Source organism: Eschrichtius robustus, chromosome 12, assembly GCF_028021215.1.
Source record: "Eschrichtius robustus isolate mEscRob2 chromosome 12, mEscRob2.pri, whole genome shotgun sequence".
NCBI lineage: Eukaryota > Metazoa > Chordata > Mammalia > Artiodactyla > Eschrichtiidae > Eschrichtius > Eschrichtius robustus.
Window position 1 is genome coordinate 89,257,809 of NC_090835.1, and position 21,186 is coordinate 89,278,994.

A 21,186-nucleotide genomic window follows, 5' to 3' on the forward strand; every position below is an offset into this window, starting at 1 on the left:
GTAAGATTTACCCTTATCTCTGTGGCCTCCTTATTTTCAGAGAGGGTTAGGTTTCAAGGTGGGTTGGGTTTCAAGATGGATCTTTTCCTATAATAGAAACATCTGGGAAATAACTTACTCTTAGAGCCGAAGAGAATTTTTTACTTTTTGGTGAGAATGACTGGTTTAGAAACTCCCTGAATAACATGCCAGTGTTTTACTATTCTATGCTTCTATCAGAGGTAGACATTATAGACATGATAAAAACTATGGAAATTTATAGTTTTAAATGCCATCTGGCAAAATCATCACTCGGCTTGGGAAATGATTTTTTGAAATGCAAATAGAAAATTTAGAGATCTGATTTTAAATGCTATGAAAAAATTTAAGACAGTACTAAATTTATTTGTAAGCATCAATTAAAATACTATACAAGAGGGACTTCCCTGGTGGCGCAGTGGTTAAGAATCCGCCTGCCAAGACGGGGGACACGGGTTCGAGCCCTGGTCCGGGAAGATCCCACATGCCTTGGAGCAACTAAGCCCGTGTACCACAACTACTGAGTCTGCACTCTAGAGCCCGCGAGCCACAATTACTGAGCCCACGTGCCACAACTACTGAAGCCCGTGTGCCTAGAGCTGGTGCTCCGCAACAAGAGAAGCCACCACAATGAGAGGCCCGTGCACCGCAACGAAGAGTGGCCCCTGCTCACCGCAACTAGAGAAAGCCCGTGCGCAGCAACGAAGACCCAAGACAGCCAAAAATAAATAAATAAATAATAAATAAATAAATTTATATTAAAAAATACTCTACAAAAAAACATTAACGGTCTTTTGGAATGGAATTTGGAAATGTTATGGTGGTCTTTGTGAAATTGGGGAAGTCTATGGGACATTTTGTGAAATACTGATGTCAGTAAGTAGTTGAGTTCCATGTCAGGATGACAAATTGAGATGACGATTATTTTGCCTTATATATTATTTGTGAATAATGCTCAGATTTCTAAATTGCAATTTGTTTCCGCAGTCAGAAAGCCTCTTCACTACCTCCTATTGTAGGATCCAGAAAGTCTAAAGGGAGTGTAAGTATCAGATGCTTTACTCATTAATGTTCTATATTTCTGTATGATACAGAGAGACTGTCCTTTGGGTTTCAATTAAATTCGAAGAAATGAAACTTAGCCACCTTGTGGTATATAAGCAATTATGTGAAACAACACTAGAACATTAATGTTACAACTAAGTTTCTAAAGGAGAGCTAACATTTTAAAAATATGGATTTCAAAATATCTTTTTCCTAATATACAGACCTGATAAAATTTATACCATGGTTGAAATCTAGGCAGTGATATACAAATGAGAAGAAATGCTGTATTAGGTCACACCAGTGGTCTGCCCAGTCTTGTTTTCTGTCACTGACCAAGACTGAAAAGAAAGTTTTTGTAACAGAATGGTAATCCTCAGTTATGTTCCTTTAAAAGATTGAGAATCATTCCAAATATTTAGCTCCTTATCAGAATCTTTTCCATCCATCATTCATTCATTTATTTGTTAATTCAGCAAATGTGTACTAAATACCCCTTATATGGGAACTGTGACAAGTATTTAGTAGGTAACTTCTTAACCTATTTGTATTTCTTGTCTGTACCCCCTCATGGAGATGAGTTTCATGTCATGCTGGAGTATTGCTTTGACAGGTCTTCTTGGCTGAAACTTCTCTTTCTACTCTTTTGGTTGAACTTCCTGACCTGTAGTGGTCAGAATTGATCTGACATTTCCCCTTTCTGAATTAAATAAGCAAAACGCTTATACTGGTGTTTTGTAAAGTAAGTGGCTGCTGGGCAATGATACTGTCTCCTAATGATGATTTAGATATTTCTTCCCCTCCCCACTTTCTATAATATCATGTGAAATTCTTGAAAAAGAAAAATAATTTTGTGTGAAGAAATAGTGCTGATCTCAGTATAACAAGCAACAGACATACCCACTCATTCGCTGTAACTATTGTACTATTTGTGACAAAGCTCTTGCCCTCAAGAAACTTACAGTCTAATTGAAATAGAGAAAATAGTTTGAAAAGGTAACTAACAAGCTAAAGCTAAATATAAAAAAATGTGCTGAGATAGCTATACAGAAGGAATGAGACAAAAGGAATCAATGTGCATTGGCCAAAGTACATGGAGGAAGTTGAATTTGAGCTGTGCCTTTGAGGACTGTTTAAGATTCAGGTGAAGGTTAGTGAGAGGAAAGGGAGATAGAAAGGACAGTGTGAAGAAAGGAGCAGAGATGAGCACACGGAGAAACAGTAATTTTGGCTGATATTTAGTGAACACTCGAGGGTTCAACACCATGCCAAGGTCTTTACAGATGTGATTTATTTAACCCCAACCCCATGAGGCAGGTACTGTTGTTATTGCATTTAAAAATGAGAAAAGGAAACACAGATAGTAGAAGTAGCGTCTCCAAAGGCTCCATTGAGTAAATGGAGGGGAAGGATTGAGTCTAGATGGCCCACTTGGAGGGAGCTAATGCTTCTGACCCCAGGGGGACAATGAGTCCCTCAGGCCAACTGGAACAGAGGGCCCCTCATGGTGTGGAGGCTGACATGCCTCACTTGGCAGGTGGTGGCAGTTTGAGATGACCTCGAATGTCAGAATGTAGAGTTTAGTCTTTAGCCTTGAGTTAAGGGAAGCTCATGAAGGCTTCAGAGAAGTGAGAATGTTGATCCAAGTCCAGTCTAGAAAGGACAGATCTTTTATGTGGAGAAAACCTTAACATGGTGAGAGGCCATAGATGAGGTGTCAGTTACAAAGCAAGTTCCATAACCTTGGTATAAAGTGGTAAGAGCCTAGACTAGGTAGGTGGTGAGGGAGCAGCGGTAGGTGATTATTGCTCATGAAGAAACAAAGGACTTGCTAGGTGATTGGATACAGGGGATTAATGGAGCAGTTGGAGCCAAAGATAACTGCAAGATTCTGAGCTTGGATGTCCGAGAAAATGGTGGTACTATGGCTAAGAAGAGGGCAACTATAGGAAAGAGTGACCTGCTTACTTTCCAATGCATTGAGTTGTGTCATCACGGAATCTAGTTGAAAAATGTTCAGCTAGTAGTTGTAAATGGCAGAGGCTGAGGACATCAGATGTTGATTTGCAAGTTCATCCACATGATGGTCATCGTCGAAGAGCAGAGACGTGTCATGGTGGTGTTCTTTCCTCACACCCAGCACAGCCTGGCAGGGAGCAGGGTTCTTCACGCTGTTGAGTGAGAGGATGGGGGAGTGGGAGCCGAGAGAGAGAGAGAGAGAGACAGACAGACAGACAGACAGACAGAGAGACAGAGAGACAGAGCAGTGAGAACCACAGAGGACCCAAAACTTCATGCGTGTGGAGAGCAAGGGGAGAGAGAGAATTCTAGTAACTGAAAAATATATTTTAGCCACTATAAAGCTAAATAAAAACCAGGAACTTAGGGTTCGGAAATTTTGTCCTCTTGCTCTTCTTCGGGACTTTGGAGTGGAATCTCTTCCACGTGCCATGCACATATGAGCTCGTTAACTCTCACAGTATAGCTGGAAAGGTGATGGTTAAACAGAGACCAAGTGTAGTTGAATAACTGACCTAGGTCATAGGGAAAGTTCATGTCAGAACCAAGATCAGGACTCAGCTCCTTACATTCACAATTACTGAACTTCGGGATTAGGTGCTTACTCTTCTGAAATTTAGAATGTCTGATTATTAAAAAAAAATGTGTAATGTGTTTCCCGTTTTAAAATTCATACACAGGAGGCACATACATGCCTCTTTCTTGCTCACTTGTTTGGAAGATCTGTGCTGTGAATACTGGGTCATCTAATGATGATTGGTGAAGTCTTCTGTGTGTCTGGTGTGGAACTAAGCACCAGGGAGATGGTATTGAGCAAAAAGACACAACACTCTCTCTTAGCCCTGGCCTACTCAGGGAGACAAGGGTTACGTAGGCGATGCCACAAAGCAATATGTAATTACAAAGTGTGACTAAAATGAAGGAAAAGTATAGAACAATACGCAAGAAGATAAAAGGAGAACTTAGGTATGTGTGTCAGGAAAAGACCTCTTTGAGGAAGTGGCCTTTGAAGACTCCAAGTTATATTTTGAGATGAATTTCCATCTCATATGCAGCAAAGACTCAAAATTATATTGCCATGCTATGACTTAGAAAAATACATTGATAGCAGAGTCTACCTCTCTTTCCACAATGCTCCCTAAGCATTCTATAGATTCATCCATCCATTCATCTGCTCATCCAGCCATCCATCCAACGTGTGTTTAGTGAGCACTTACTGAGTGCCAGGAATTGCTCCAAGCAACTGGCATAGATTAATGAACAGACAGACAAGGTTTCAGACCTCAAGGAACTTTTGTTCTAGTGCCTGTATCTGTGTGGGAGTGGGGAGGGTGGAAGAATGGGGGTAGACAGACTATCAATCTCTAAACAAATATAGGGACTTCCCTGGTGGTCCAGTGGTAAAGAATCCGCCTTCCAATGCAGGGGACGTGGGTTCGATCCCTGATCGGGGAACTAGGATCCCGCGTGCCGCGGGGCAACCAAGCCGGCGCGCCACAACTACTGAGCTCATGCGCCTCAACTAGAGCCCGTGTGCTGCAAACTATGTGCCCTGGGGCCCGGGCGCCACAACTAGAGAAGAGAAAATCTGCATGCCACACTAGAGAGAAACCTGCAGGCTGCAACAAAGAGCCCACGCGCCGCACGCAACAAAAGATCCTGCGTGCCTCAACGAAGATCCTGTGAGCTGCAACTAAGACCCGACACAGCCAAAAATAAATAAAATAAATAAATAATAAACAAATATATAAACAATTTCAGATGGTGATAAGTGCTATGAGGACAATAAAATGTGGGCACTAATTAGGACACTAATTGATATAAGATTCTCTGAGAGTGGGACCTTAATGATGTAAAGGAGCCAGTCATACGAGGTGGGCACAGGAGAAACAGTCACAAGGGCCCTTGGTAAAGAGCTTGGCGTAAAGAAGTGGGGCAGAAAGAAGGCTGGAGTGGTCTGCGATTAAATTGGAGGGGCGGTCAGGGCCTGATCGTGTAGGCCATGCATGGAGTTTGGATTTTATCCCTTACCAGGACACCGTTTGAGGGATACAAGTAGAGAGTGGTATCATTTGATTTGCAGTTTTAAGGGATCATTCTGGCTGTGTTGTCTACAGAGAAGGGGGGCGGGGCAAGAACAGAAGCAGGAGGCAGTGGGACGGCTGGCATCCAGGTGAGTGATGCAGGTGACTTGGACAGGAGGCAGCAGGGCAGATGGACATCTATCCTACTTCTTGGAGCATATTGTAACTGCCGTCACTGATTGACCCGTTCATCCAATAGCCGTTTATTGAGTTCATATTATGTCCTGAGCACTGTTTTAGTGCTTGTGGGGAAGGGGAGGCAGAGATTCCAGAGAAAACTAGATGTATGAAGCTTCCATTCTGGAGGAGGAAAAAGACAAACAAATACACGTGTGATATTAATCAGGGATAAGCTTGAACAGAAATGCGTGAGGATATGGAAAGAGAAAGTGAGAGAGGGTGCAGTATCCTTTGGGTGGCCAGGGTGGGCCTCCTTTAGGAGGTTATATTCAGCTGAGGGGAGTAACCCGCTGGGCACACAGTAGGTTCTCAGGAAACCCGTCTAGTGGATGTGTGAGTGAGTGCTGTGAGCCGCACAGAGAGAATATTCTATGTCAGGCGTTCCAAAAGCACAAACTTGTTTTTTAAGAGAAGGATCAGTTTGCTCCTTTCCTTTAATTAATTGGTTCCCTGGAGAATGCACGTGTTTTTTGTTTGTTTGTTTGTTTGGTTTTTTATAAATTTATTTATTTTATTTTATTTATTTTATTTTTGGCTGCGTTGGGTCTTTGCTGCTGCACGCAGGCTTTCTCTAGTTGTGGCGAGCGGGGGCTACTGTTTGTTGCGGTGTGTGGGCTTCTCATTGTGGTGGCTTCTCTTGTTGTGGAGCACAGGCTCTAGGCGCGCGGGCTTCAGTAGTTGTGGCTCGCGGGCTCCAGAGCACAGGCTCAGTAGTTGTGGCACGTGGGCTCAGTAGTTGTGGCTCAGGGGCTCTAGAGCGCAGGCTCAGTAGTTGTGGCGCACGGGCTTAGTTGCTCCGCGGCATGTGGGATCTTCCCGGACCAGGGCTCGAACCCGTGTCCCCTGCATTGGCAGGCGGATTCTTAACCACTGCACCACCAGGGAAGCCCTGCACGTGTTTTTAAGATCGTTAACCGGTTGGCACTGAGTGGGGCTGTGAGTGAATGGGACTATGGGCGAGCAGGCTTCAGACTTTCGGAACTACTGTCCAATCAAAGGGAAGGCATCCGCAAACTCGTGGTGCAAATCAAAGGGGACACAGAACTGGATTTTTAGGAAATCATTTCTCCACACCGCCTTCTAGGAATGGCTGTATTGCAGCATGAAGGAGAGTGTGGGTGGGGGCCTGATAGAACTTCAAAAAAAAAAAAAGAGAGAGAGATAGAGAAAGCTGCCATATTGCATAGAGGACCCTGCTGTGCAGGGGTGACGTGTCCGCGAGGCCCCACCCTTGTGGTAGGGAGTGTGGGTAACGGGGGCTGGGGGTTCTGGGGGTCCACCAGACCCTTTCAAAACAGCCAGGGAATGCCAGAAGTTACACCTGTTCAGACTGGGGAGTCACAGAAATGAGCACCTTGAGAATAATTTTACCTTGTGATTCTAGCCTTGAAAACAAAAGGAAGATATAAGTGAATCCTCTGAAGTCCTATTAAGTTTGAAAAATTAACCCACCGGCGGGAGGCTGTTCTCTAGCTGCGAGATCTCACCACACGGAATCCAAGCACCCTCTAGTGGAAGAGATGTAAAATCAGGGACGTATTTGAAAGAGCCAAAGACGACGTTAAATTGTCTTTAGTTGTCCTTATTACCACGTGGCTGATGTATCTTGTGATCAGCAATTTACAGGTTCAAATATTGTAATTGCTAAGGTTTTGGTAAGAAAACGGCATGATCAAAGTCACGGTGAAGCAAGGTCAATTCCAGATGCTTCCCAAATTCCATTTTGCCTTTTGGGAAACGGATGCCAATTTGGATAAAAGGGTTTCTCACACTTCCCATCACTAGATGCACAGTGAGAGAAATGCCAGCCTAAGTCTGGGTCTGGTCCCCTGCTCAGAAGGTCTCCTGGGTGCATCGCTGAAATACACACACTGTGAAGGCTGCTGTGTGCGGCAAATCCCTCACAAAATTATTTTAAACTTGATGCTTTATGGCCCGTATGTCTTTGACACATGTTCATGGGGGCTGAAAATGAGTCTACCTTGGTAATGAAAGAAACCTGAGTTGATTGGATCTTGTTGCAAAGAACCTAGGGAATTACTGAAAAAAATCCCAGTTTCAGTAGAGTGAGGGGTGATCGAAGGGCTCTTCTTAGTTTTTTGTTTGTTTGGGCCAGAGATTTGCTATTCCTATCAGATATTTTGGTATGTGTGCGAAGCAAAGGCAGGACAGTGGTTGAAGTGTCACATGGGGTTTAGTTTTTGCATGGGACACGCTGTAAAATTTGGCTGCTGCTTGATTTCTTCCGCTTTGGGAAAAAGTCGTAATCTATTACTTCCAGGTAGCTTTTTTAGGGAACCATTCTATATAATAACTGTTTCTAGTGTCTTGGGTATTAGGAAGGTTCAGTGTAGCAGAAAAATCAGACCTGGGTAACCCTGAGAAAGTTAATTCCTTTATCTGTAAAATAGTGATAATAATACCTATCTATACATTTGGTAAATATTTATGGTTATGAGTATTTAGCACACAAGAGGTACTTAGTAATACTGTTTTATCAACTAGCATAGCTCTTATGAGATGGCAAAACTCCCCTATTCCCTATGCCCCACAAATAGCAATGACTATCGATGTATCCAAGTTATGAGTCACATGCAGAAGTCTCAGAAAAGAAAGGAAAATCCATCTCTCCATTCCTTTGCCCTTCCCTTTCTCTGTAATTTATTTACATATTATCTATAATTTATATAATTAACTATGTAAATAAATGAGTATATATAATTTATATTATATAATTTATTTATATCTTTGTATTTATTATATATCTATTTTATCTTTTTAGATGAATCAATATTTTCTTTTTCTAATTTTTATTTTATATTGCAGTATAGTTGATTTATAATGTTGTATTTGTTTCACGTGTACAGCAAAGTGATTCAGTTATACATATACATATGTCTATTCTTTTTCAGATTCTTTTCCCATTTAGGTTATTACAGAATACTGAGTAGAGTTCCCTGTGCTATACGACATGTTTTCTTTTTTAAAAAGAAAAGCATTTAAATTCTTTCCCATCTTCTAATTGCAAAACAGTTCTTCCTTTTTTCTCAGTTTAATTTAGTTCTTACTCACCAAGTGCCTGGCGGTTAGTCATTAATCAATATTTGAACGCATGAGTGTCAGTTACCAAAGCCATGCCTCATATAGTTATTGGAATCAACTAGTCTTTCTTGATGCTTCCAAATTGCCCTTTTGAGTGTCCCTAACAGGGTGTAGTAAATCAGAACTTCCTGTATGTTCAACAACAGAGTTGATTTTTAAAATTATATGAATCCCCAGACACTCCAGGTTGGGGCGTCTGCTTCTCCCTTGTTTTACCCCTTTGTGAATAAGAGTTTTCCCAGAGAGCGGTAAAAAACTATTATGCTGAGATCCAGAGTTTCTCATTCTTTAAGTTTCATTTCAGTCCTTGAAAGTTCAACAGCATCTCTGAACATTCTAGTAGGCTTGCTAGAAGGGTTACTCCTCCATTCAAGGCTTTTAAAGTTTTAGAATCTTGGGACGAAGAGACTTGTTTGAAAATAGACTAGAATGTGAGACCTGGCGGATGGTTTCTTCTCACATGATGGTTTTGGAATCTCTACTATAATCACATTAGCCATTTTTCCTGCCTGGCAGTTTATGGCCTTGTGAGGAAGAATCATTAAAGAAAAGGAAAGAAAAAAACCCAACTCTGGTTGCAGTTAATGCAATAATTAAATGGAAACTGTATGTTTAAATTGCAGTTGGAATAGGAAATTAAATTATGCAAAAAAGTGTTATAGGTCTGGACAAGTTTTCATAATGTTAATAAATTTATGCATAATTCATTTTCTTGTAGGCTATGACAAAATAGCATAAATAACTTCATTTGTAAGGCTGTGAATTTTTCTATTCTTAATTGGGTGATAGCTAAATCTATTTAAATGCTTCTGGATGACTGAATATATAAATGTTTAAAATGGGCAGTTATAGTAGGTTTCTAGGCAGATTTGTTTGTTTAATATTGCTACACTTATTTTCAGATACTAGCATAGTACAGATGTTGCATAAAGATTGCACCCAATATGGTGTGAGTTTGGTGTGGTTTTTAAGAAAAAGATATTAACTCTCTGCTCTTGAAGGAAGCACTCAGATAGTCTTTGAACAAAACTACACGCCAGGCACTGTACTCATTACTTTATAAACGTTACCATTTCATCCTAATGATAGACCTAACGGCAGGCACATCAACCCCATTCAATTGATAAGGATCCAGGCTGAAAGAAGGTAGCAGTTAGTTACCCCAAGGTCCCATAGGTGGTTAGTGGCGGTGCAGTGGCTCTGAGACAGGTATTTTGGGTCTCTAAAACGTGCATTCTTTCTACTACTTGCAGCCTCACACCTTACACACTCAGGTAAGTGTAGCACCTGAGCGTCTGAAGGCCAAGGCTGTCTTGTTAGGAGGGTGTTTCTTGCAGTGGCCAAGCAGTGGCTGAGTATCGGCACAGCTGTTCCTTGGGTACAGTAGCCACCACTGTAGGGATGCTTATGCGGCTCCCCAGGAGCTGTATGTGGGCCAGTGACAGGAGCCACTGAACTCAACCTCGCCTTCATTCTGAGAAGCTCACTTTGCAGATGCAAGGTCTTCGTTTCGAGAGGCACATGGGAATCAGAGGCAACCACCAAAGGTGTGATCATTGGGGGCTGCCTTGCAGGAATGAAGGGCATGTGGTCTTGAGCTGCTTGTGTCTGTGTTGCTCTGGATTTGTGATTCATAGAGACCATGGCAGTCACCAACAGATGAGTCAATATCAGGGGATTTCTACAAGCTCAGTGCTTGTATGATGATACCGATACACTCACAGTGACGACCAGTTAAGAAGGTATTTCTAGATTAACTGATCAAACGGGTTTGTCATTATTCCTCATCCAATAGCTGGCTGCTGATTCTTCTGAAAGGTGCAGGAGGGAGAGGAAGGTTAAGACAGCGGACCCGCTCTGCTCCTTGCTGGCTGTCTGACCTTGGGCAGGCTTAACCACTAAGCCTCATTTGCTTGTCTATATAATGGGGTGATAACAGTACCTGTCTCTCAGGTTATGAGGATTGAGTGAGACAATTTCATAGAACACCTGGTACAGTTAAGTACTCAACAATTGTCAAGTGCTGTTATTTTTATTCTCCTTCCTCTGGTAGACCCTTCCTCTGTCACCAAGAAGAGTTAATGTAGGTAGTGGACAGCAGCAGAATCAGTACAATACCCCCATCTCCCGCCCCTGCCCTTTTTACCACTAGTGAGTGACTTGTACTGAGTAGTAATCGCTTAGGGAGTTCATCAGCCGATAGTAAGGGTCTAATCTTTTGCCACGTAGGGAAATGATCGCCAATCTAAGTCAACAGTCGGATCCAGCGACAACTCATCTCCTCAGCCCCCAAAGAGGAAAGGGAAAAAAGAAGATGTGAATTCAGAAAAACCCACGAAAGGGAAACAGAATGTAAAGTTAAAGAGTTCGCCGCAGACAATTCCAAACAGTGGTAAGTTTGTTGTTATTATTATTATATTGTTATTATTGATTATCCTTATCTTAAGGCTGTGATACAATTTTAATTTGTAAATAGATCCATTTGTTTTCCTGGGCCTACAGAAAAGACTCCTTATTGTCCTATATGAGAGTTTGCAAAGAAGACTTTCTGCGTGTGAGAGATCCTGCTGTTTTTCATGCTTAATTTCTATTTGTAATTAGAGATTCTGCTACAAGGACACGTGTTTTTTAAATTTTTTATCAAAAAAAATTTTTTTTGGCTGCTTTGTGTCTTTGTTGCTGCGCATGGACTTTCTCTAGTTGTGGCGAGCAGGGGCTACTCTTCGTTGCGGTGCGTGGGCTTCTCATTGCAGTGGCTTCTCTTGTTGTAGAGCGTGGGCTCTAGGCGCGCGGGCTTCAGTAGTTGTGGCACACGGGCTCAGTAGTTGTGGCTTGTGAGCTCTAGAACGCAGGCTCAGCAGTTGTGGCGCATGGGTTTAGTTGCTCCGCGGCATGTGGGATCTTCCCAGATCAGGGCTCGAACCCGTGTCCCCTGCATTGGCAGGTGGATTCTTAACCACTGCGCCACCAGGGAAGTCCCAAGGACATGTGTTTTGAGGTAAAATATGTCTTGAGTGGTCGTATTGGAAAAGGTAACTTTTACCATCCTGTGTTCCAGCTAAAAGGGCTCGATTAACATTTTTGCCAACCGCTGTTGATCTCTCTTATTTGTGTGTCTACAACCCTTGTTCACATTGATTAAGAACTGCTTTTAGTCACAGATCACTTTTTCCAAAAAGATGTTTCACTGGTTTTACTGATATCCGAGAGAACACACACACACACAACTTTACCAATAAACAATATGTACCAAGTTAGTTATGTGTCTTGCATGACGAGGCGAGAGACGGTATAAAATAATTTAAAACATTTTGCATTAGTACAAGATTTCAAGATAAAAGTGTGATAAACTAAGGATGAGTGCCGTCAGAATCGTGAATTTTTCATGTTAGTTTTTTGTGAAGACAAGCTCTTTTTGGCTTCACTTGGAGCGTGGTCTCAGTGGGGCAAGCGCACGAGGGTGGGGTGATGCTGTGGGCGGGGGGCTGGCTGGGACAAGGCTGGAGGAGTGACAGCTTCTCCCTCCCCCTGGGATCCACTTACCCCCACTGGAAGACATGCCAGGCTGCCCTGGAAAAGGATGAATGGGATCAAGTTTCAGATTCATGGCCAGAGCTTGCCTTCCAGCTGGGAGCTCCAGCTCACTTCAAAGTCCATACGAAGTGTCACATTAGAATTACAGCTCAAGTGGGCTTCACAGCTGAGGAGACAGCATGAACTTGTGTGAGTGTTTAGAAGACACTGCTCAGATGATTAAAGTTTCAGAAGACAGATGTGTGAGACTAAGTTAAAATAACAGGTGAAATGAAAGGAGCCAATTCCATAGAGAAGAAAGTGGAGGGGTTTTAAAATCTTCAGAGGTTTAAATGGTGGAGATTAGCTGGAAGTTGAGAGTCCTAGATTCTTGTCCCAGTTCTGCTCTTGACTTCCGGCAAGTCACTTAACTTCTTTTAGCCCCATTAGCATTCTGCAACATGTGGGCTCATATTAAGATTTATCTTCAAAGTTTCGCTTTTATCCTTAAGTTTGTGCAGTCCTTTCCGGTGACTCTGAAACAGGGAGGCCAGTAAAGTGCGGTCAAAGGATGTTTATTGAATGCTTGTTGTATGGTAGGCACCAAAGGAAAAAGCTAGCCTGGAAAAGCATGCCATGCCATGAGCATTAAAAATAATAGAGGGTTGGGACTAACCTGGTGGTCCAGTGGTTAAGACTCAGCGTTCCCAATGCAGGAGACCTGGGTTTGATCCCTGGTCAGGGAACTAGGTCCCGCATGCCACAACGAAGACCCAGTGCAGCCAAATAAAATAAATAAATATTTAAAAAACATAATAGAGGGTTTATTTTAATCAGTATATACTAGATTGTGAAATTCCCAAGGCCGTGAGCTACGTCTTACTGGTTTTTTTTTTTTCAGTCCCCAACAATTAGCACAGGTCTGACAGATGAGACGCTTAATAAATATTGATGGATGAATGATGGAAGTTACAAAATAGATAAGTCTCTGTAATACTTTAAAACCCACTAAGAAACAGGACTCATGTTAAACTCTTCCTGAATTATTTTTGATTAAAGGCTTTTATAAAATGCTACTTTTTTATTTTCTGCGAGGCTCTTATTAGCTTATGAAAATACCAACTCCTACTTCCAATATGTTTTTTGAAAGTCTTTAGATTCAGTAGTTGTTCCTCAAAAGAAAGGGGACCATCATCTCTTCAGGTTATTTCATTCGTGGAAACTTGGGAACACAAGAGGCTGAATCAGCATTTCCATGTTTCACAGGAAAGTAAACTTTATTAAAAAGTCGAATTATCAGTGTTTTTTAAAAAAATTTTATTAGAGTATAGTTGATTTACAATGTTGCATTAGTTTCTGCTGTACAGCAAAGTTTATCAGTTATACATATACATATATCCACTCTTTTTACTTACTTTTTTTTCTCTATTTCTTTTTGAATTTTATTTTATTTTATTTTTTATACTGCAGGTTCTTATTGGTTATCTATATTATACATATTAGTGTATGTATGTCAATCCCAATCTCCCAATTCATCCCACCACCACCCCCCCATCAGCGTTTTTGTTTTTATAGAAATTCACAAATAATTTTCAACAATAGTTGTATCTGTGGGGGTCAAAGTAACAAAAACATGTTGACCACGGAAACAAGTCACATTTTTAAAGTGCTAAGAAAAGGTAGAAGCCCTCAGCTGTTCTTACCGTGTCTTTAGAGAATCCTGCAGTTGTTTTAATTGCCCATGTTAAGTGTACATTTTGCAATCTGGTTTTATAATGTGCAGATGATAGGTTTTTCACTGCTGTATCTCAGTGTTAACATAGAACTACGGCTGCTGTCTTTCACATGAAGGTTTAGGGAATTTTTTTTTTTTCCCCAGTAAGAGGCTTATACCACAGATCTAGAAGCATATATAAGGGTTTAGACGAAGCATTTTGTATCTTTTCATCTTGATGGAGAGAACATATGACCTGGAAAATGAATCTTGGCTTCCAAAAACAATTTTCCCAGGGAAAATGAAAAAAAGGTTTTGTGTAGTTTATGAGATTAAATCATCACTTGATAAGTTTAAGGATATTAGCTTAAATCCCTACTTTTGAAAATTGAGCTATTTCTCCTTATCAGATCTGCCTCCAGATGTCTTTGGCTATAGAAATTTTCTATGTTATGTTATCAAAAGTATCTGTCTTTATCTCTCTCTCTTTTTTATTACTCCTTTAGCCTCCATATTCATTTATTATTGCAGTTGCTTTTTGCTTTAATGACATCTGTTTTAGTAATTAGAACCAAGTGCGCGATTTTGGACATTCATGCCTCCAGAGGGCTCTTATTCCTTAGAAAGGGAAAAGCAATAAGGACTTGAAGCAAAATGAAAGGGAAGGTGTATGGTGAGTCAGTGAGTCAAAAGTGCAAGAATTTAATACTGTATTGCACATTTGAAAGTTGCTGAGAGTAGAGCTTAAAAGTTATTACAAGAAAAAGCTTTTTGTAACCATGTGTGGGGACAGATGTTGACTAGACTTACTGTGGTGATCATTTCTCAGTATATACAAATATGGCATAAAAAAAATGCAAGAATTTGATTATAGAGATGAAACAGTTTTTGCTGCTTAAAAATATTTTAAATTTGGCATTAAGTAATCTATTCAATTTTATTTCTAAGTTAAATTTTAAGAGTTAGGATGCATATCGCTGATTCCTTTCTAGCATATGTTAAATTATGCAAATTTTTGATCAGTGTTCTTTAGTGTTCTCACGTTAATTAGAAAAAAGGAGACTTTGTAGGCTGTCTTGATTTTTATCATTACGATTGTAGTCATACATTTATCCTTTTATTTTACTGCTGATATTTACTGATACTCTGAGGTCTAATGCTTCATGAGTGAGCAGTGCTGATAACAGTCTGTAGATGGCAACCTGGGTCTAATTTTATTTCTTTTTCTTGTTTCTTCTTTTTTTCCGACTCAGTTTCTCTCTGTAATAATAAAGCTTAATAATTCAAGCAGAGCAGTGACATATTTCTTCAGGGAAACAAATCCCATTTTCTTTTGGTAGCCAAGATGCAAAGTAAGATTGGTTGGTGATTGATCAAGTTGGGCGTGAAATGCATTTTTAGTGCTGCATTTAAATGCCAGCTTAACTGACCAGCGTTATGTTTTCCGTGCACTTTCCACCTGAGTGGTGCCTTGAGATAGGTTTTAGAGGCTGTTACCTAGCTATTCTCTCCTCTCTGAGCAAAGTTGTAATGATGATTGCTTTGAAATATTGTATAGTATTTTGGGATTGATTGTATTTGTTGATTTTTTTTGTGTTGATATTTTTAATAATATTTTACATGAAAAAAAATTAGTGTTTTTTAGACCCCTTGGAACACAGGAAGTATAGTGGGTTTAGGGGTCCTTAGAATATTGGGAAAACTGCAGAGAAAATATCCTGGTCTGTTATCGCTATGGTTTATGTGGTATTGATAATTAAAAATACTTTTTAAAAGCAGAGTATTAAAATGTAAGCAAAAACAAGACCTGTTTTCTTTTCAAACCCGTGCCCCCTGCAGTGAAAGGGCAGAGTCCTAACCACTGGACCGCCAGTGAATTCCCAAGACTTGTTTTATTTTGAAGGATGTGATTCTCTTTCTGTTTCCACGTGTGGGCGTGCACGTGTGCACACACGGATTAGTACCCTTGATGCAGTTCCTAGCTTGCTCCCAGTATCGTTCACTGATTGTTTCCAAGGAACGTGTGATGTTTAGACTCCTGATGAATGATACAGAGCAGGTGCAGTGCCGGGAAAGGGTGTCTGAATATTATGACCTTGCTGGGTGACTTGAATTTTTTTCTTGAATTTTTCTAATAGCTACAAACTGCACATGGTTTGCTGCGTCGCCCCAAGCATGAAGCATTACTGCGGTCCATCCTCAGAGTCAGATCAGGGGACATGGAAGCTTGAGCTTCTTTGGTTCAGCTGATGAACCAGCTCAGGCACTTGCATGGTTCGCAGTCACAAGAGACTCAAGATAAAAACAGTATTTGGCCTGGGTAACAAGGGGGATGGTTGGTGTCGGTAACTCTCAGGGAATGTGCTCAGGAGGAGAGAAAGGCTGTACCCGGTGAGTTAGAGGGACCTACCTGGCATTTGGTGGAGGTGTGCATGGATCAGCTGGAAAGGGAAAGACTCCCCTTGCAGATGGAGATATGGGGGTCATCAGCCAATAGGTGAGAGCTGAAGCCAAGGTAAAGGAGAAGATGCCCAGGGAGGACCCACAGATTGAGAAGAGAAGGGCCAAACCTGATTCTTAAGGAGCAAGTACAGGAAGAGGACATGAAGAAACCTTTGGTTAGCACCTGTACCTCTAATTTCCTCACTTGTTTCATGGAACAAACACTGAGGAGTAGGTATTATTCGTAAGTGGAAATCATATTATTCATAAATGGAAATCATAATTTCCATTTTACAGAGCCAAAGACCAAAGTGCAGAAAGGTTTAGTGTCTTGCAGTCTTCAGCAAGCCAGAAGGCATTTAATAAATGACAGCGATTTCTTTCCAAGGTATCACAGCCTGTGAACAAGGTCCTTTGCCCCCAAGTTTAGAGTCTTCCCCATGATTATAGTTTTCCCTAATCAGACTTTACAGTTGCCTACAGCCTAAATGTGTTGGAGTGATTCTGTGTCTATTTTATATAAAGCTAAGGCCATATTAACACATATATGTGGAATCTAGAAAAATGGTACAGATGAACCAGTTTGTGAGGCGGAAATAGAGACACAGATGTAGAGAACAAACATATGGACACCATGGGGGGAAAGCAGGGGAGGGGGTGGTGGTGGTGGTGGGATGAACTGGGAGATTGGGATTGACATGTATACACTAATATGTATAAAATAGATAACTAATAAGAAAAAAAAGCTACCTACAGGGCCTCAATGTTATATAAATTTAAGAAATAAATTCATTGATAAAACAAAAAAGGCACCACCACCAACAACAAAAAGCTAAGGCCAAACGCAAGGCACTGAACTCCCATCAGTGCAATGATCTTCCTCCAGACATTGTCCCTAGCGCAGTGTTATAAACCTTGTGTGCACAGCAGCAGGAAAGGTAAAAATGCATTAACATCTCAGATCAAAAACAGAGGCAGAGTCATTCTGTAGAGAAATTGAACACCAAAAAATCATAGCAAGAAAATTGATTTAAACTGTACTTAGTGAGGGATTCGAAGGAAATGATAGTTCAGAATTCTAAAATTGCTTTTGTATGAGGTGAAAATTTTGCAGTCTGAAAATGAATGACTATTCCTCTGTAACTGTAAAACTACCAGAAAGATCCAATTGAATGCGTAGACAGTTCCCATGTCAGACTAGCTCAGGAATGTATTAGGAGCAAAAGGGAACAATGACTGTTTTTCTTAATTAAATAAAAGAATACCATCTTTTACCCCTCACTGGCACCAAAGTTCTCAATGATTTCATCTAATTTGGGAATGAATGGGGTAGGCTGTCATTGTTCTAGGAGACAAGAAGATTAGCCACCCAGGACAAAAACTTAAAAGGAACCAATAAGCACCATTACTAACAAACGGTCTCCATGTTTTCTCTGGTGCTTTCCATCCTCGCATGTTTGAGATTTTATTACATTTTCAATTTGGTAACGTTTGCTAACTAAAACAGAGTTCCAGATCTAATTACGACAGCACTCGATAGCATTTAGATGGATGAGTTCACCCCTCAGGAGTTTTTATTTTCTGAGCAAGCCTCAGACAGAAGGGACAAAAGAATAAAAAGTTTCTGTAGTAGGTAGATGGATGTAAGGCAATTTTTCATTTGTGAGTCAGGTTGGCTGTTTAATTTTTAGAAATTAGTTGAGAGAATCATCAAATTCTCTTTAGACTTTATTCCCAGGTTCACCCTTAGGTTATAATTTAAAAGCACAATTATGGTTATTTAGCATTTTCATCATAATGGAACATTAATGAAAATGAATGTGAAAACACTTTTATAAAGTACAAAGTGCCTGAAGAGGCTAGTGGTTAATAGCAATATCTATGTAAGGAGATAGGAATTAGTTTGAGACCATCTCCAAGTCAGAAATGAGGAACTTTATTTAGTACCTGGAATTAGGGAGCCTGGAGATGGGGAAGTGAGGAGGGTACCCATTATTTTTTTAAAATTTTAAATTTTATTGAAGTATAGTTGATTTACAATGTTGTGTTAATTTCTGCTGTACAGCAAAGTGATTCAGTTATACAAATATATATATTCTTTTTCATATTCTTTTCCATATTGGTTTATCACAGGATATTGACTATAGTTCCCTGTGCTATACAGTAGGGCCTTGTTGTTTATCCATCCCGTATATTGAATATAATAGTTTGTATCTGCTAATCCCAAACTCCCAATCCTTCCCTCCTCCACACCCCTCCCCCTTGGCAACCACAAGTCTGTTCTCTATATCTGTGAGTTTGTTTCTGTTTTGTAGATACGTTCATTTGCATCCTACTTTAGATTCCACATATAAGTGATATCATATGGTATTTGTCTTTCTCTTTCTGACTTACTTTGCTTAGTATGATAATCTCTAGGTCCGTCCATGTTGCTGCACATGGCATTATTTCATTCCTTTTTATGGCTGAGTAGTATTCCATTATATATACATAATACCACATCTTCTTTATCCATTCATCTGTCAATGGACATTTACGTTGTTTCCATGCCTTCGCTATTGTGAATAGCGCTGCTATGAACCTAGGGGTACATGTATCTTTTCGAATATAGTTTGGTCTGGATATATGCCCAGGAGTGGGATTGCTGGATCATATGGCAACTCTATTTTTAGTATTTTGAGGAGCCTCCATATGTTTTCCATAGTGGCTGCACCAATTTGCATTCGGGAGGGTACCCATGATTAATTCATGTTGCCCCAGGTAGCTGCCTTCTTGCTGCTGCCCTTCTTCTCCCTTCCAAGACTCAGTTGCCACCCTAGTCTGAAGCTCAAAGCTGACAGAGTCTTTGCAGAATGACAAAAAAGTTAAAGAAAGTCAGTAGAAGGAAGGAGTAGAAGGAAAGAGAAGAAAAAGTTCAGCTGGGTGGACAAAATCTTTCCTTCTAAAAACATTTTAAAAAACTAAAAATAACCTTACACAGTCATTCTCTTTCACTCCAGTTAGTTTCTAGGTTAATCTCCTTACTCTTCCTTGCTCCATTGCACTTTATTGTCTGCATGGTGAGTCCTCTCCTTGCAGGAGAGGCATAAAAATGGGGAAAAGACATGGTTTTCTTCTCATGAAGATTAAAATTGAGTTGGAGACTCAAAAGCACCTCTAGGTCAAGGTCAGATATGGCAAGTAGCAGAATAGAGTTCATGGAAAAGGCTTTGAGAGCAGGGGAGGGAGGTTAAATCTGACTGCTGAGATTGGGAATTGATATCTATTTGCGAGAGAAAGTTCTGGGCATAGAATTGTTGTGTGTTGGGCGGGGGGCGGGGCGGAAGGAAAACCAGGACTGAGCTCAGCATTTAGATCTCGGATGCGTTTTAAACCCAGAGTAGTTAAATGTTAATTAATCCTCCAAATTAGAATAGTAATTTATTTAACATGAGCAGGAAAGGACAGGGATTTCACCAGTTTGTTTATTGGACAGTGGAAAATTGCTGTAGTTTTTTGTTTGTTTGGTGGAGGAGGGGGCTTTTCCTTGATGGTTTAATCTTATAGTGTTATTTTTATATCCTTTCTCAGATTAACTCAGAAGTTCCTGTGTACTCTTCTTAAAAATCATGATGGTGACAGTGACCATCACAGTTTACACGAAAGGCCATTGCCCATAAAAACAACAAAAATTGTGATTTTTCCTTAAAGTGACCGAAGGACTTTCATTTTTCATTATTATGTGTCCCTTGCTAGGAAACGCCCTTAAACGCATCCTTACGGACAGGACATTGGAATGTGTTTCCAGGTTCAACCACTTTTCTTAGACTAAGGGTCCTATTTCTGACTACTTGCAATTTCTACCTTGATTTCTCACAGGCACCCTACATGCACATGTTAAAAAAAATTCCCCAAACTCTGAATTGCCTCTGTATACTTAGTTTTCCTCCCTCCTTCCTTGTGTCAGTGTCCCATGGAGCCAGAAACCCAGGAGTGGTGTGTGATGGTGGGTGGGGGTCAGAGGAGGAGTCTGAGGCTTCTGCCAGCTGGCGGGGAAGTTCGGGACAAGACCCGTCCCTGCCCCATTCCTTTCTAATCCCCTCCACATTACCTCTCCCATCATTTTAATCCTGTTAACGTTAGAGTCAGCCTAGACTTTTCCATGTCCCTCATTCTCCACACTCAATCAGGGCTAATTTGCACAGATTTGACCTTCTTAGAGTCTCTTGAATCTGGTCCTCCTCGCCTGGTCATTCCTGATTTAAGCTCCATATGTTTCACACAGAGACCCCTGCAGCCTTCTAGATTAGGTCTCCTGAGCGCCCTCCCAGTCTGCCCTTCATAACTCTGCCAGCAATGTCCTGAAACCACAAAACTGTTTCTAATGAAATTCCCTCAGGAGTGTCTCACTTTCATGGCCTTTCTTTGCAACTTCATCTTCCACCAGCCTCCTGCATGCATGTCGGGCGTACAGAACTTTTTAGAGTTTTCTTGATGGCATGAGCTGTTGCCACGTCATTTGTATGTGCCTAGAATACCCTCCCGGTTCCCATCAACTTTATTCTCTTTAAGACTCACAGTGGCATCATCCCTTCTGTCAAATTGGTCCTGACACTCTCAGCGTTGAGCCTTCCCTCTCTCGGGCTGCAGTAGCAGTACGTGACTTTGCCATAGTGCGTGTTACATCGCCCTTCTCCGCTGGTCCCTGAACAATTTGCGAGCCAGGCCTCCTCCTTATCATTGCCTTATTCATCTTCATGACTCCGGCATCTGGCTCAGTTTCTTACACGTAGTTAGCTCCCTGTAAAGTGTGATGAGAGAATGACGGAATTTTTCCAAACACTGTATGACTTTTTTTTTTTTTTTTTTGCTGTGCTTTTATTTGAATTTAGGCATTGCAATTATTTATGATGATATTTCTTAATCAAAGTTAGCTTGATTAAAACAGATTTTCTAACCAAACATCTCCCAGTGGCATAGAGATTAACAAGGTCTCTGCCTGCTACAGTGCCCAGGCAAAGGAGATATACATCCATGTAAATGGAGACATTTTGTTTAAATTCAAGGAGAGGTAATAGGTTAAGGAAAAGA

General features: G+C 40.8%; 1 protein-coding gene across 1 annotated transcript in view; it reads left to right on the plus strand.

The window, feature by feature from the left end:
* Positions 1-21,186, plus strand: part of DCDC2 (doublecortin domain containing 2) — a 157,203-nt gene that overhangs the window by 59,688 nt on the left and 76,329 nt on the right. The window contains exons 6-7 of the mRNA XM_068557832.1: positions 1,006-1,060; positions 10,677-10,839. Of these exons, the coding sequence (XP_068413933.1) occupies positions 1,006-1,060; positions 10,677-10,839 (218 nt within the window). The remainder of the gene's footprint in view (positions 1-1,005; positions 1,061-10,676; positions 10,840-21,186) is intronic.